Source organism: Poecilia latipinna, unplaced genomic scaffold, assembly GCF_001443285.1.
Source record: "Poecilia latipinna isolate Pla-1442-1.1 unplaced genomic scaffold, P_latipinna-1.0 Scaffold1761, whole genome shotgun sequence".
NCBI classification, from domain to species: domain Eukaryota; kingdom Metazoa; phylum Chordata; class Actinopteri; order Cyprinodontiformes; family Poeciliidae; genus Poecilia; species Poecilia latipinna.
This window is the reverse complement of record NW_015114377.1, coordinates 75615-89954: the sequence shown is the minus strand read 5'-3', so window position 1 is coordinate 89954 and position 14340 is coordinate 75615. Positions and strand designations below refer to the sequence as shown.

Sequence of the window (14340 nt, the reverse complement as noted above, 5' to 3'; positions counted from 1 at the left end):
CTTGCCTTGCCTTGCCTTGCCTTGCCACACATTTCAGTCCCATCTCGATGACCTTTGCCACACATTTTCACTCTTTCCTGTCTGCCTGCTAGAACCAACAAACCTTTAAAAAATGATGGCATTGTTTCCAATATCAACTTAATGTTGTATCAGTGTAGATATCAGGAAAAAGCTGATTTAAAAGTGCTAAGTGCCTTTCTTGTAATCTTATACAGCGTTGATCATCCATCCTACATAATGATTATGGCTGGAGTACATGAACTAATGTTGGAACAAATATTTCAACCAATAAAATATACAGTTCTTCAAGTTTTAATAGCTTCATCCTCAAGTTAACCTGAATTCATATTAAAGCAAAATATGCTGAGAGAATTACCAGAATATGTTTTTCTTTATAAATTGTATGGGAATAAGCAAATGGAAAAAGTTTATGTTTTGTTTGTTTCTTTTCAGGAATATATGCCATAACTCAAATATCAGCATTTTCCTTCAAGGTAACTAGCAATTAGTGATTGTTTCATACAATTAATAATGACTCTTTTTGACAGTCAGATCTGACCATCGTTTTTTCTTCCTATACAGCAAATCTTCAAGACGTAAAACTTCATAACCAGAGGAAGGGATATGTTGAGTCTTTTGTCTATCTAATTTACGTCATCTTACTTTTTATATGCATTTAAATTTGTTTATTCTATCAATTTTCATACACAAAACCTTTATTGAAAAGATACATATTTGTCATTTGCATAAAATTTGGTTAAATTCATCTTAAATAATTTTTTCGTGGAAAATTTTTAAAAATTTCTATCCTTTCTATTTTTTTTTTATCTCATCCTATTTTATCAGATTATTTAAAAGTTTTCTTAATTACTATAATACACAAAGAAGTAAAACATCATGACAAATCAACTTGTTGGAGTAGACAGTAAAATTACACAACATCTTACAAGAACAGGTGTGATACCGTAATAATCTGTAAATATATGTAGGAACATAAGGACAACTGGATGTTGCTGACAGTAACATGGTGTGTGTAAACGTAATTTTGTTACTGATCTGTGAGGATCCAGTGGCCAGGGAGATGGCACCTAAACAATTTTCCTCCTCTACATAAACCCAGTGTGTTCTGTTTCTCTCTCTCTCTCTCTCTCTCTTTCTCCCTCTCCTCTTTGTTGATCTTTGATTTGTAATAGACATGCATTTAGACACAAACCTAAGGGAATAAATGTCATTTGGAATGAAATATTTTCTGTCTGACCTCATCATTCCAGCAGTACGCACCCTTCTGTTTCCTTAAAAATGGGTAACTGATTTGCAAGTTATTACCCTCTAAGACATTCAGCAGCTTTACTTCCTCCACAGTTATTCTGAAAAAGGTCTAACTTGCTGGCATACAAAGAGGAAAACACTCTTTACTTTTTAGTCTTGTTACTTCACAAAGTAAGATGAAAACAGCCACTATATATTTTATCATTCTCGGAACCATTTCAGGTGAGCTTTTACTCTTTAATATATAAAATAAAATATTTACAAACATTGTGTAAAGATCTGTGCTATAGAAAGTTTTTTTTATTTATTTTTATTTTTTTACATATTTATGCAATGTGAATCTAAAGGTTTTAAGGGTGACACAAAATGATTACACTTCAAATTATTTACACAGTTACAAATGGTTAACTGTATTTTTATCAACCATTGGGTGAAATTTTCCTGCTTTTGGTTCATTTTACAAACTTAAAAGGAATTTATTTTCAAACCAAAACTGTGTCCTGCAGGTCTGTCTGAAGGAGCAGGTGTGCTACCAGACGGTCCTTTGAATGCATCTGTTGGTGGGAGTGTGATGCTCAGAACAAACCTGAATTCAACTGAAGAACCATTTCGGTCAGTGAGCTGGAATTTTGTTGATTCCAACCCAATAATAAACTCACTGCCCGATGGGAACGTAACTGCTCCAGAGTATGAAGACAGGATCACTCTCTTCAGATCCACTGGATCTCTGGAGCTCAGGAATCTCAACTTAAATGACAGTGGAGATTACAGAGTTAACATTTTAACAGCTACTGGTCCGCCAATGACAGGAAACACCAGAGTGGACGTGTATGGTGAGCAGATGTTTAAACCAATAACAAATAAATTTGTTGGATTCTCTAAAGGTGTTTAAGGTGGCTATTTTTAACATTTAATATCTGTAATGTTTGTTTAATTTTAGAGCATATAATGGCTGTTATTTCAATATAAACAAAGTCAATACTAGTGGAAATGTATATAAATATCAGAGCTTTGAAAGAAATAAGTAGACCACAAACTATTAATTAATTTTCTTATTGAGATAAATATTAATCTCAACTAATTAGTACATAATGAAATGGGTAGCCTACCTGAGATTAAAGATTGGTTTGATGACCAAAAGTTACTTGAAAACATAAAAACTAGGGATATTTCATTTTATGCAACATGAAACAGTATAAACATTTATAAGCCTTTACCAGAACTCTTTCACTTCACCATATTTCCTCAGGAAATACGGTAACAGTGTTCAGTTAGAAGCAAAAGTGCATATTACTGAGAGCATTAGCACATTATACTTTTAGATATAAAAAATGTAATACACAGTTTTCTTGAATATTTTTGATTTATCCTGTATATAGCCTGAAATGTTGAAATGTAGCTAAAATCAATAAGCCTTGAAATAATTATATAATCTTTAGCAAAAGTTGTTTTGTAGATTTTGACATTCTCAGTTATAATGCATGATTTCTCATGTAAAACATAATTAGTTTAATGATTTGTTTCATTTAATGTTTGTATTGTGATTTGTCTGAACCATTTTTATTGTCCCTTACAGAGCCAGTATCTAATGTAATAGTAAGCCCACAAATTTTAGACTTGATTGAGTTCAGTGGGTCTGTCAGCTTCTCCTGCTCCTCCTCTGGATCTTCTCTCTCCTTCCTCTGGATGAACAGCAGCTCTGAGGTTACAGACAGTGACAGAGTTCAGATCATTAATACTGATGGAGGATCCAAGCTGACTATAGTCAATGTGACCAGATATGATGATGGATCATACAGCTGTCATGTGTCCAATCCTGCCAGTTCTGGAGTTAGTAATCAAGCAAACCTTTTTATCAGCTGTAAGTCTCTTTTTCTTGTTTGCTTATATTTTCTCTCTTGAAGCAATCCAAAAATCTTTCCTGTCAGCTGTGAGTCATTACAATTCTTCTTATCTTACTTTTTGGAAAAATGTTTTCAAAACACTGACATAGAATTTTCCGCTAAGAAAAGTTTTCATGTGCTCTCATCTGACTTGGAAAAATTGTCATGAACATGCGATCAAATTTATTAGGTACAGCATTTACGTGTGCATTTCAGAAATAATAAAGCAGAATATTGTGAAAGGTTTGTCACTTATTTCAGAAAGTGAACTAATTTAACATAGCGATTCCTTACACATAGAGTAAAATATTTAAAGTCTCTATTTCCAGTGATTTTGATGGTTATGACTTATAGTAATGTGGTGTGGCCTGGAGGCAATCTGCTTGTTACTGATTGATTGTGGTACAGTGAGCCCTGAGGAAAATATGATGAGCTGCTTCTGCCTTTCATCTCAAATTAGTCCCCATTTCTCCTCTGACCTCAACAAGGGAGTTTGAGCTGCATAGCTTCCACTCTCTGGATATTTTCTATTTTTTGAGCAATCTCCAGAGTAACCAGTTTCTGAAATACTTGGACCAGTCTGTCTGGCACCAGCAACCGTGGAAAAGTTGTTTGTATCAACAATTTGGATGCTAATTTTCAAATTTGTAAAGTCATCTTCAGATTTCTGAAGGCTAAAAGTTGCTGACGTGTGATTGGTGACAAATGTTTTATTCATCTGAGCAAGCTATTGAACGGGTGTACCTTATAAAGTAACTGGTTTGTGTATTTATCAGTTTTATAGGACATAGTAAATAACAATATAAATGACAAGAGAATGTTATAAATTCTTACCTTACTATAAAAGTGTGGAAAAAAAATTTTTCAGCAACAGTTTTTCATTAACTTGTTTTGATGTTTCTTTTTCCCTTAGACGGTCCAGAATACATCCAGTTAGTTGTCTCTCCATCAAAAGCACAACATGAAGAGGGAACAAATATCAATCTGATCTGTTCAGCTGAGTCTAGACCTCCTGCTGAGTTCTCATGGTTTCTGGATGGAGACATGCTGCCTGGTTCTGGACCAGAACTCAGACTGATGGACATTCAGATGAGCCAGCAGGGAAACTACAGCTGTGAGGCCTCCAATAGAAAAACTTTGAAATATCAGAAATCTCAGCCATCACCTGTCTCTGTTATTGGTAAGTATAAATAAGAAGAAAAGGAATAAACAGATATCTGTAAATATTTTTTGTTGAATACAACCAAACAGTCTCTCCTGGACACAAGCAAATAAAATTTAATTTATCTGACTTAGATTTTAAACAGTTAATTTTAAAAACATATATCAGATTATTCAAATTTGTTTACTTGAAAAACACCAGAATTTGACTATACTTTAATAGGATTCAGACATTAATTTGCCATCTGCACCCCAAATATATTTCAGTTTTTTCAGGATATAATATTGCAATGTCATTGCTCTATAAAGTACCCAAGATAATGATTTACAAACAGCATCTGGTATTTTTGGTCTTCTAATTTTTTTTTTGGGGGGATATTTAATTTTACTGTAGAACGACTTATTTTAATCAAATGTCTCTTCTGTGCAAATACTACGTTGGAAGGTCAATACTTGTTTTCTATCATTATTTTAATAAGTGTGAAATAAAATGTAAAACTTAAAAGCCATATCAATCCGATAAAAATTGACTATTATGGGGCAATAAAAGATGGTGACACTTTATTTGACGGGTGTGCATAAGACTGACATGACACAGTCATAAACATGACATAACACCCGTCATGAACATGAAAGAGTCTTTATGAATGTCTATGACTGATGTCATAAAATGTCATTCAGTAAATAATGACACTTTTAATGCAAAGTTGCTCTAAAAGTTGCCTTGAAAGTCCATTAAAAGTGCCAAATTTGCATTAAAGTGTCATTATTTGCAAAATAATGACAGTGTGAAAATCAATTGAAATGACCAAATGTATTATTGTCATTCTCAATAGATTACCCTTGGATTTAATAGTCCACCAAATTTACCATCCAAGTGATCCTTTAGCATTCTGGTGTCACACACATTGACATTGTTATGATGATTATTTGGCATTTCAGATGAAAACTGTGTAGTTTTACACAGATGATTTAGCTACGACTTTATCAATCACAGCTAAACCGTATCACCACCACTAGCTCTAGTTGTTTGCATTAATATAGTTTTATTTTTTCAGTAACAGTATGTAAAACTATTGTGTTTTTATCCACAGCACGTATTTCAAACGTTGTGGTGAAAGTGTCCTCCAGAGACCTGGTTGAGTTCAACAGCTCTGTCCAGCTCTTCTGCTCTGCATCTGGATTCTCTCCGTCTTTCCTCTGGATGAACGGCAGCTCTGAGCTTACAAATGGGGACAGAGTTCAGATCACTGACGGAGGATCCACTCTGACAGTATTCAATGTGACCAGATACGATCAAGGGCTCCTGACTTGTCATGTTTACAATTATTTCAGTCGCGATAGCAGTAATCCAGTTTACCTCTCTATCTACTGTAAGTCTCTGATTAACATGTTCTTGATGTTTTCACATCCATACTCCAAACCTAAGCAACAGCTTTACAGTGGTGTTGTTGAAGACAATAATTTCAGAAGGTCTTGTTTTCTTTTGCGTATGCAGATGGACCAGACAGTATTTCACTGACTGTGTCTCCATATCAAGAAAAATATGAAGAAGGCTCAGATATCAACATGTTCTGTTCAGCTGAATCCAACCCTCCTGCCAATTTTCTGTGGTTTCTGAATGAAACTCAGCTATTTGTTTTGGGACCAAACCTCAGACTGACAGATATTCAGCTCAATGAGAACGGGAACTACAGCTGTCAGGCTCTTAACACCGAAACACTGGTGCACAAAATCTCTGATCCTTTTGTCATCTCTGTTGTGAGTAAGTGCAACAGACAGGTTTGTTTCATTAACTGTTAGGTGTTAAACATTTACAACCTATTTAAAGGTTGTGGATAAATATAATCATAGAAAAACAATACTTAGATGGTTATTACATCTCACTGTAAACCAAATGCCATCGAGTTTATATTTCATTATCTTAAATATAACATTTTTCAAAAGTTTTGATGTAACAACATTCGATAGTTGTAACAGAGAAATCAATCAGCATTTTAAATGAGTCTCTACAGTCTGAAAGTGTAAATCATTAGATTTTTTATGTGACATGGTTTTCAAAAACTGCATGTTGGTTACATGTGGTTAAAAATGAGATGTTTGTCTTTATCTAACCATGATAATTAGAAAGCCACCAATAAGATAATTTTAATTAATGGCTCATAAAATGTTATTTTATATTCTAATGTACTCAGGGGCAGGTGGTAACTTAAAACACTATTCACAGAATCTTAGGTACTTTGGTTTTCTTCTTAGAAGCTTAAGAATCTAATCATCCTTGTTGATTCTGCAGACCCTTCATGACATAATTCTGTAAACATATGCATTTGTTTAGGATTTATTCTATAACAATATTACTAATATATTTTCCAGCTTTTCATTATGCTTTTTTAACTAACATAGAGTCCAGTATCAATATTGGAGAGATTGTAAATGTCTTTTTTGTTGTTGAGTTGCTCATTTATGTCTTTTGTTTCACATTTTAAAGAAACTGAAGGTCTCTCTGGAGGCGCCATTTTTGGGATAGTAATCGCATGTTTGGTAGTTGCAGCTGGAGCTGCTGGAGCTGTTGGAGGCTATTTTATGTGTAAAAGAAAGTAAGTGTCTTCACATTTATATTAACCACTCAAAGAGCTTCTCACTAGAGTCACATTCACTCACATAGAAGCACAGATTTATACATTGATGCACAGATTGATACTCAGCTTGGGGTTAACATTAACATAAACCTGGAATCAAACCTACAACTTTCAGATCTACTGTTACCTAACGAGCCACATTTTTTTTTCTTTTAGGCATCAATATTAAATATGTATCAATGCATTTTAATTCCTCGTTCTCTTATGCCTAAAACATGAAAACACAAAATCTACTTTGAGAAATTTGCTCTAATAAAATGAAACTACTATGATGTATTTTTGGTTGCTTACATTTTAACATTTTCTCCAATATGTAGAAAAAGTGTGAGTGCACCACCTGATGCTGGTAAACGTGGTAAGTTTCTAACTATTTCTTCATCCTGTGCATAAAATGAAATTGAGAATAAGATTTTCACTTGATTTATTTTAACTGGTGGGAAGACTTGAAGCCTCCCGCCTCTGTCTCTACACAAATAAAATGTGAACATAATAAGCTGTGAGAATAAAAATTGTGCAATATCCACCCCACCGGTTTCATACATTAATAATTTATAACAATCCTCTAAAAGCTGTAGGATTTTCAGAGCCCTTTGGTACAAATGATTTATAGTTTGGGCTCTGAAGAAAACCATTTAACTCAAAGAGGTTGTGTTTTCTGGCTGTAGTTATAATAAATACACAAACATAGGAATGATAAAGTGTCTATGCTTCTTTTTTTGTAGAAGAAAATATCTATGAGGAAATGCCAGGCATATATAATAGAACAATCAGTATGAAAAAGTCAGTCTCCCAGTAAAGGTAAGATTTAATCTTTTATTCTTTCATGTGAAAATTGTAACATGTTGGATGCAAACATTTTTTCCCTAAAGAATGATTACACTATTGTTTGTCATGATTTATTATAAAATATTTTTAGCTTTTAAAAATGCTTACACAGTTAATTATGTGTGTTTAATTGCAGCATAGAATCATATAATCAGTTTCTGATTCTTTTTTTTTCCAGAAAGTCAGAAATCTGAGAAAATTAAGAGACCATGAACCCTAAGAACCATAAAGGAAGAAAGAAGATGTTAAAGTTGTTAAACATAATGTGATACAAGAGTTCAGGTGTATATATGTGTGTTTCTAAAGTTTACACTCATAGTTTCCACCTTTATATTGTCTTCATAAGTTTTTAATTCAGGATGTGAAATAATGTATTAGTTTAGGATTTATGGTGATAAAACATGTTCTTTGTGCATTTCTCTTTTCTTTCTCACTCTTTTTGGCTAACATTAGTCATTCCACATAAATGGCTAAAAGCTAAAGGGGATCAGACCTTTCAGTCGGCGGCCCCCCAGGCTCTGGAACAGTTTGCTCTTGCATCTCCATTTTGCTGATTCTGTGGAGGTTTTTAAAATGCAAATAAAAACTTTATTTCCCAGACCTTGATGTCATGATTTTATTGTTTCTTGTGTTTGTTTTATGCTTTGAATTTTGTGATTTCATGTCTGTTAAAAGTGCTTTACAAATAATCTTAACTATTCATTTCAAGTATCATAAAACAAAAAAGTAAATTGTTGCTAATTGTTGGAAATTCTGAGTATCACATTGGAATATGATGCATATTTTGTTTCTGTATGCTTAGTTAAAATGTTGCTCACATTAAGTCAGATCATAAAAGCATTCTGCACATTAATTTTATTTTCTAGAGAACTGATGTCCTTCAAATGTGTTTTTGGCTTCCCAGCATCAGGGTAAATGCTGCCCTCTCCCCTCTTTTAAAGACATTTATTCTTTTCACTGCCTCTCAGATCAAAGTGCATCATTAAAGACAAAACTGATCCCATCTATGTGAAATCTTACAACACAACAACAATGAATTTTCACATGTAAAATCTTTCCATGTGCAACAAATTTTATATGTTATTTTTTATAAAAATATTTACCTCTTACTTTCTCAGTATTTTTTATTCTGTTATTTTTAATTATACTAGGAGCAAACCGCACTTTAAATGTAAGCTTCCTTATTTGGTTATCCTTGCAACTGAGCTTGTGTATAATCACAATAAAAGTTTTTATTCTACTTTTATTCTATTCTGCTGGCATACTGCCAGGATACTTAGAAATAAAAATTATGAATCATGATACTGGGCTAAGTTCATTATGAGAACAGAAAAGGTTTATTTTACTTCTAGCAGTAATTCTTATCTACTTTACGGTAAATGTTGGTCAGTCTTCCTACTATTGTTAGAATTTCTCGTTTATTACTTTACTACCAGCTTTTTATTACTTGAAAGTATTTTACCGTTTGACAAACCTGTGATTGATGAGTCGAAAGTCCCAAAAAGTTACAGGAAGGGTGCCGGAGTTGCACTCTGAAGTCATATATATGGTAATAAACACTTTTCATTTTGTCATACATACATCTTAAATATAATCAACAATAATGGGCATATGTTTTCAAGAAAAAATGTAACTACATTGCTCTACTACATAATTTCAGTAATATCTATGTAGTTTGATTTGTATAACTTGCTTACTGTCAGGCCACGGTGAAATAAACACAAAATAGTGTTAATGTTTAACAAATGAATCGGAGAGAGATAAGCAATTCAACTTCCTTGTTCATTCTTGTCAATACTTGATTGAGGACAACAAGAGTCTGAGGAGTGAAACAGATTCTTACTCCTGTTTTATACTAAAAGAAAGAAATGAAAACAATCATCACATTTTTTGTTCTCCTTGGAGCCGTCTCAGGTGAGCTTTTACCTCTTGATCCACAGCATGAAGATATTTTCACTGTTAATGCAACAATGACTGCATTGGTCTTAAAATAAGCACAGATCAGCATTTTCTTATTACGGAAACAAGTTGTTTAATCTATTATTTCATATACAGTAAATAAAAACACCATCAGGTTTAAATTTCTCCTTTTCATTCCTTATTTGTGGAAAAGAAACAAAGAATGGAAAACTTCATGTTAAAATGTCAAACAGTATGCTAAATTCAATGATTTTGCATAGCCAGTTTTGATTTCTGTAGGGTTAAAGTTTCCTTTTTGCATTGGCTTCGTTTACATCTAAAAATTAACGATACAGTGAAATCTGTGATATTTTCTATATTTGAGCTCAATTTTGAACAATTTCAGAATATTTGTGAAGACCGAATCAACTTACATCATTAGAAAAAAACGGATTTTTTTTTTTATATTTAGTCAAATGTTATTTATTATTCAGCTATAATCAGCACTACTGAAATATATGTATTGCTTTTTTATGTAATCTGTATTCTTTATTGCTTTTGAAGACAGTATGAAAGAGAAACAACTCCAACAGAAACATATTTTCATTTGGATCAGCACAATATACTGAAGCCAGAAAATAAACAACGAATAACACTGTAACGTGAAGAACAGTTTTCAATGCTTGATAAAAATGTTTTAATTAACCAAAAACCATCTGCTGCAGGTTTGTCTGAAGAGGATTACGAGTTCACAGATTTTCTCAGTGCATCAGATGAAGGTATTGTGACTTTTACAACAAATCTGATTCCAACACAGTTCGTAATTATGAAGCTTTGGTGGAGAGGAGACTCTTAGAAAATCTTTATGAAATCTTAGATTCTGAAATCCAATAGCAAATCTTAACATTTCATTATTAAAACCTCAAACCATAAATTAATGGTCATGGAAATAATTCCTGAATGTCATGTTTATTTCTAAATAATTCATGATTCCACCTGAACATTTCCTCTTCCCTTTTCTCTCCTCTTCATCCTCCTTCAGTTTTTATCTTGGCAAAGACAGATTTGGGTCAGAGTTTAAAAGTCATATGGTTATGCTTTTAATTTAAGTAAACAAAGCAATAGTTTCAAAAGTACTGCAAAGGGTAAACTGTCATTTTAAATATATTGTTAGAAATCCAAATTGCTTGTTGCTGCTTATTGTGTCCTTGATGAAATCTTGGCAACCAATGAATATTTTTATGTTTTTTTCCTTCACAGGGCCAGTGCAGGTGCTAGGAGTAAAACCCCAGAGAGTGGAGTTAAATGAGTTGAGTGGTTCCTTGCGTTTGGAATGCTCCTTCACTGGTAATGCTACCGAAATTGAGTGGTTGAAAGGCAGCGCTGACAGCCCTGAGATCGTTGGTACAGGAACCAGTTTGTTTTTCAACAATGTGACCCGAAACGACCATGGATCCTACAGGTGCAATGTGTCTAACTCTGTGAGTTATGACATCAGTGAACCAGCAGAAGTCTTGATTAACTGTGAGTTTAAATCCTCATGTTCATCTAAGTTAGATTAATTGTTGCATTTTTTTTTTAAAGTATCAATTTCTTTATACTGGATGTTTTTTAAAGTCTTGGTTTTCAGTAAGTTGGGGATTTAATGCAAAACCATATAAAAGGTGTCACATAAAAGGATGCTAAGGACAAGAAGAGTTTAAAGCCAAGAGTCATTTGTTGCAAACACTAAAAGGAGCAGCAGCCAGAATAATGAAAAAGTTTCTTTTTATCTTTTTCCACAAGCTGATGTCCCTTTTATTTGGGGTTTTCTGTGCAGACGGGCCAGAGCACATAGCACTGAAGGTCTCTCCATCAGGACCGCACCACGAAGGATCAAACGTCCTTCTGACCTGTTCAGTTCAGTCCAGACCTTCTCCTGAGTTTCAGTGGTTTCTGAATGAAGATCCTCTGTCTAACACTAAACCAGACCTCAGACTGAGCAACATTCAGACAAATGCAGATGGAAACTACAGCTGTCAAGCCTTCAACAGGAAAACTGAGAAAGATCTAATATCTCAACCTATAGTTGTCTCCGTAAATGGTAAGTCTTTAAAGATCTTAATGAATTAGTATTTCAAAAATATCCAACAAATTCAAGGTGAGCATCCATAAAGGGCCTTTTTAAAGGTGAAGAGAAAAATGTGGGGTTTTTTATCTAAAAAATGCTACAATGTGAGAATGTAGAAATCTCAGTAAGCCCAAAAACATTGTCTTCTGTGCTCCACTTTCAAAATGTATTTTCAATAAATACTGATGTGTTGATTATTTCTAGAGTTTCTGTGCTGCCTTGATGTAACTTCCCTATTTCAAGTTTCTGAAATATAACCAAAGGTAGTGTTAAAAAATACATTTAGTAAATACCGTAAAACAGGAAGTGCATATCATGACTGCATTCAAAGCATTGGACCAAACTTCAACATTTAATTTTAAGGGAACTGTTTTTTCTCTATCAATTCTCTATTCTCTATCAAGTAAAAGTTATAAATCACACCAAAATAAAAGTAGTTATTAATTTGCTAAAACAATCTAAATGATTAGAGGAAGTAATAGATAAATTAGCAGCACTCCACCCTTAAAAAACTAACCTTCAGACTTTATATTTTCAGAGCTGATCGAGATAAAACTTTACCATCTTTAATCTGTAATCCAAATTATTCTGTTTCCTTTATTCTGCCACTGCAACATATTTGTTGCTTATTTGTTGTTTCATGTTTTCATCTTATAAAACACTTGGAATTGCCCTGTTGCTGAAACATGCTCTATAGATAAATATTTCAAATTGGTGTCATTCCACTCCAAACTTCAAAACAAGAAAAAGATTTACATTTCTCTTCTAAAGCTCACTTTTGGATGAAAATTAGTTTTTTCCATAATTCATTCAAACAGTATTAAGTATATTTAACATACATCCATAGAAACAAGATATTCCATAAATGCTAAAAAGAAAAAGAAAGAAAATAAATCACTGCAAGACTATAAATACAGTCAATCGTTTTTCTGCTTTAGGTCAGTTGCATAACAGTGACGTTAAACATTATTTTCCTGTTTTGACCCACAGCACGCGTCTCCGGTGTTGAGGTGACATCAGATCCCACAGACCTGGTTGAGTTTAAAAGCTCTGTCCGTCTCTCCTGCTCTGCATCTGGGTTTTCTCCTCATTACTTCTGGATGAACAACGGTTCTGAGGTGACGGCCAGCGACAGAGTTCAGATCACTGGTGGAGGATCCACGCTGACGATCGCCAACGTGTCCCGGCCTGATCTAAACCTACTCAGGTGTCATGCGTTCAACTTCTTCAGTGAGGAATTCAGTGATCCAGTTAACATCTCCATTTTTTGTAAGTTTTTATCACGGCCATTTACAACTATGCATGTATGTTTAACGCTTCATCTAGGCTTTATTTTGCTTTGTGCACCTTTATTGTAAAGCTTTATTTTTCATCACTTATTTCAAACATCACAGATGGACCAGAACTCGTCGAACTGACCGTCGTTCCATCTCAAGAAAACTATAAGGAAGGCTCAGACATCACGTTGAGCTGCTCTGCTGATTCCAATCCTCCTGCAGAGTTTCAGTGGTTTATTAATGAACACTTGATGTCTAATTCTGGACCACAACTCAGATTGATCAATGTTAAAGTAAATCACACAGGAAACTACAGCTGCCGGGCCTTCAATAAAAAAACTCAGATTTATCAAACATCTCAGCTTTCTTTCATCTCTGTAGTAGTGGGTGAGTATTTAGAAAAGGTCTGCAAGTTGATTATATTCATCTAATAAATCAAGTATTTAGTTTACTGACTTCTAACTCAATGTTTTATAATTGTTGTATTAAAATTTAAAGTTCTGACTTAAGAAAAAGGAGTTAGATCCTTAAACATTTTACAAAAACTAATGTTTGTAAAAGTCTGTTCATGAAAATGTCGATGGTTTTACATGGTGGACTCTTTTTTGTCTCTTTTCTATTGGATCATGTAGCGTCTGGAGGTCTGTCAGCCGGAGCCATTGCTGGAATTGTGATCGCATGTCTACTAGTTTTGGCTGTAGTTGTTGCTGTTGTAATCTATTTTCTTTATAGAAGAAAGTGAGTGTTTTGATGTTACGCTCTGCTTTTTTTCCTAATCATACACACAGACAAATAGCAATCATCCAACTTAAATTATTCCTCACTCTTATTTTCTTTCCAACATTTAGAAAAACTGTCAGACCCAAACCTCGAAAAGGTAAGTATGAATACTTTGTCTATAATATCACACAACTTTTAAAAAATGGGATGAAAAGTAAATCACATCACTTACTGTAAACAGAGTGCTACAACTTGATTTAAATTCAAATTAAAAATGACATATAGGTGTCATTTATATCATTGCACTCGCACTGGATCTGCCTGTCAGCTGTGCGGTGAATGTAGAATGTATTTGTGTGTGTCAGGCTTTTTATTATAATTATAACTATTTGTCTTTCCTATCCTCTGTCCTCTTTATTATTAAAACAAATCTGGGTAAAAACATCGTATTTTATCTGTGTGTCAGTGGCGGTGGGCGTACATCCTAAACAAAAATGTAATTTGTTAATTTATCTTAGTTTATTTAGCAGTTGGTGTTGTTTCCATAAGCTAAATGT

General features: G+C 33.6%; 2 protein-coding genes across 2 annotated transcripts in view; both read left to right on the top strand.

Annotated features, from left to right (window-relative positions):
- The window catches only part of LOC106965080 (carcinoembryonic antigen-related cell adhesion molecule 5-like), a 20167-nt gene extending 12180 nt beyond the window's left edge, over positions 1–7987 (top strand). Inside the window, exons 5-11 of the mRNA XM_015060975.1 lie at positions 4066–4332; positions 5408–5686; positions 5812–6078; positions 6802–6910; positions 7270–7307; positions 7675–7750; positions 7956–7987. Of these exons, the coding sequence (XP_014916461.1) occupies positions 4066–4332; positions 5408–5686; positions 5812–6078; positions 6802–6910; positions 7270–7307; positions 7675–7748 (1034 nt within the window). The 3' untranslated portion in view covers positions 7749–7750; positions 7956–7987. The remainder of the gene's footprint in view (positions 1–4065; positions 4333–5407; positions 5687–5811; positions 6079–6801; positions 6911–7269; positions 7308–7674; positions 7751–7955) is intronic.
- A 1658-nt stretch (positions 7988–9645) lies between these two features.
- Positions 9646–14020, top strand: LOC106965079 (carcinoembryonic antigen-related cell adhesion molecule 5-like). The gene is made up of 8 exons (XM_015060974.1): positions 9646–9691; positions 10402–10455; positions 10937–11200; positions 11496–11759; positions 12777–13055; positions 13181–13450; positions 13696–13801; positions 13912–14020. The coding sequence occupies exons 1-8, from the start codon at positions 9646–9648 to the stop codon at positions 14018–14020; spliced, it is 1392 nt and encodes a 463-aa protein (XP_014916460.1).
- The last annotated feature ends 320 nt before the right edge of the window (positions 14021–14340 follow it).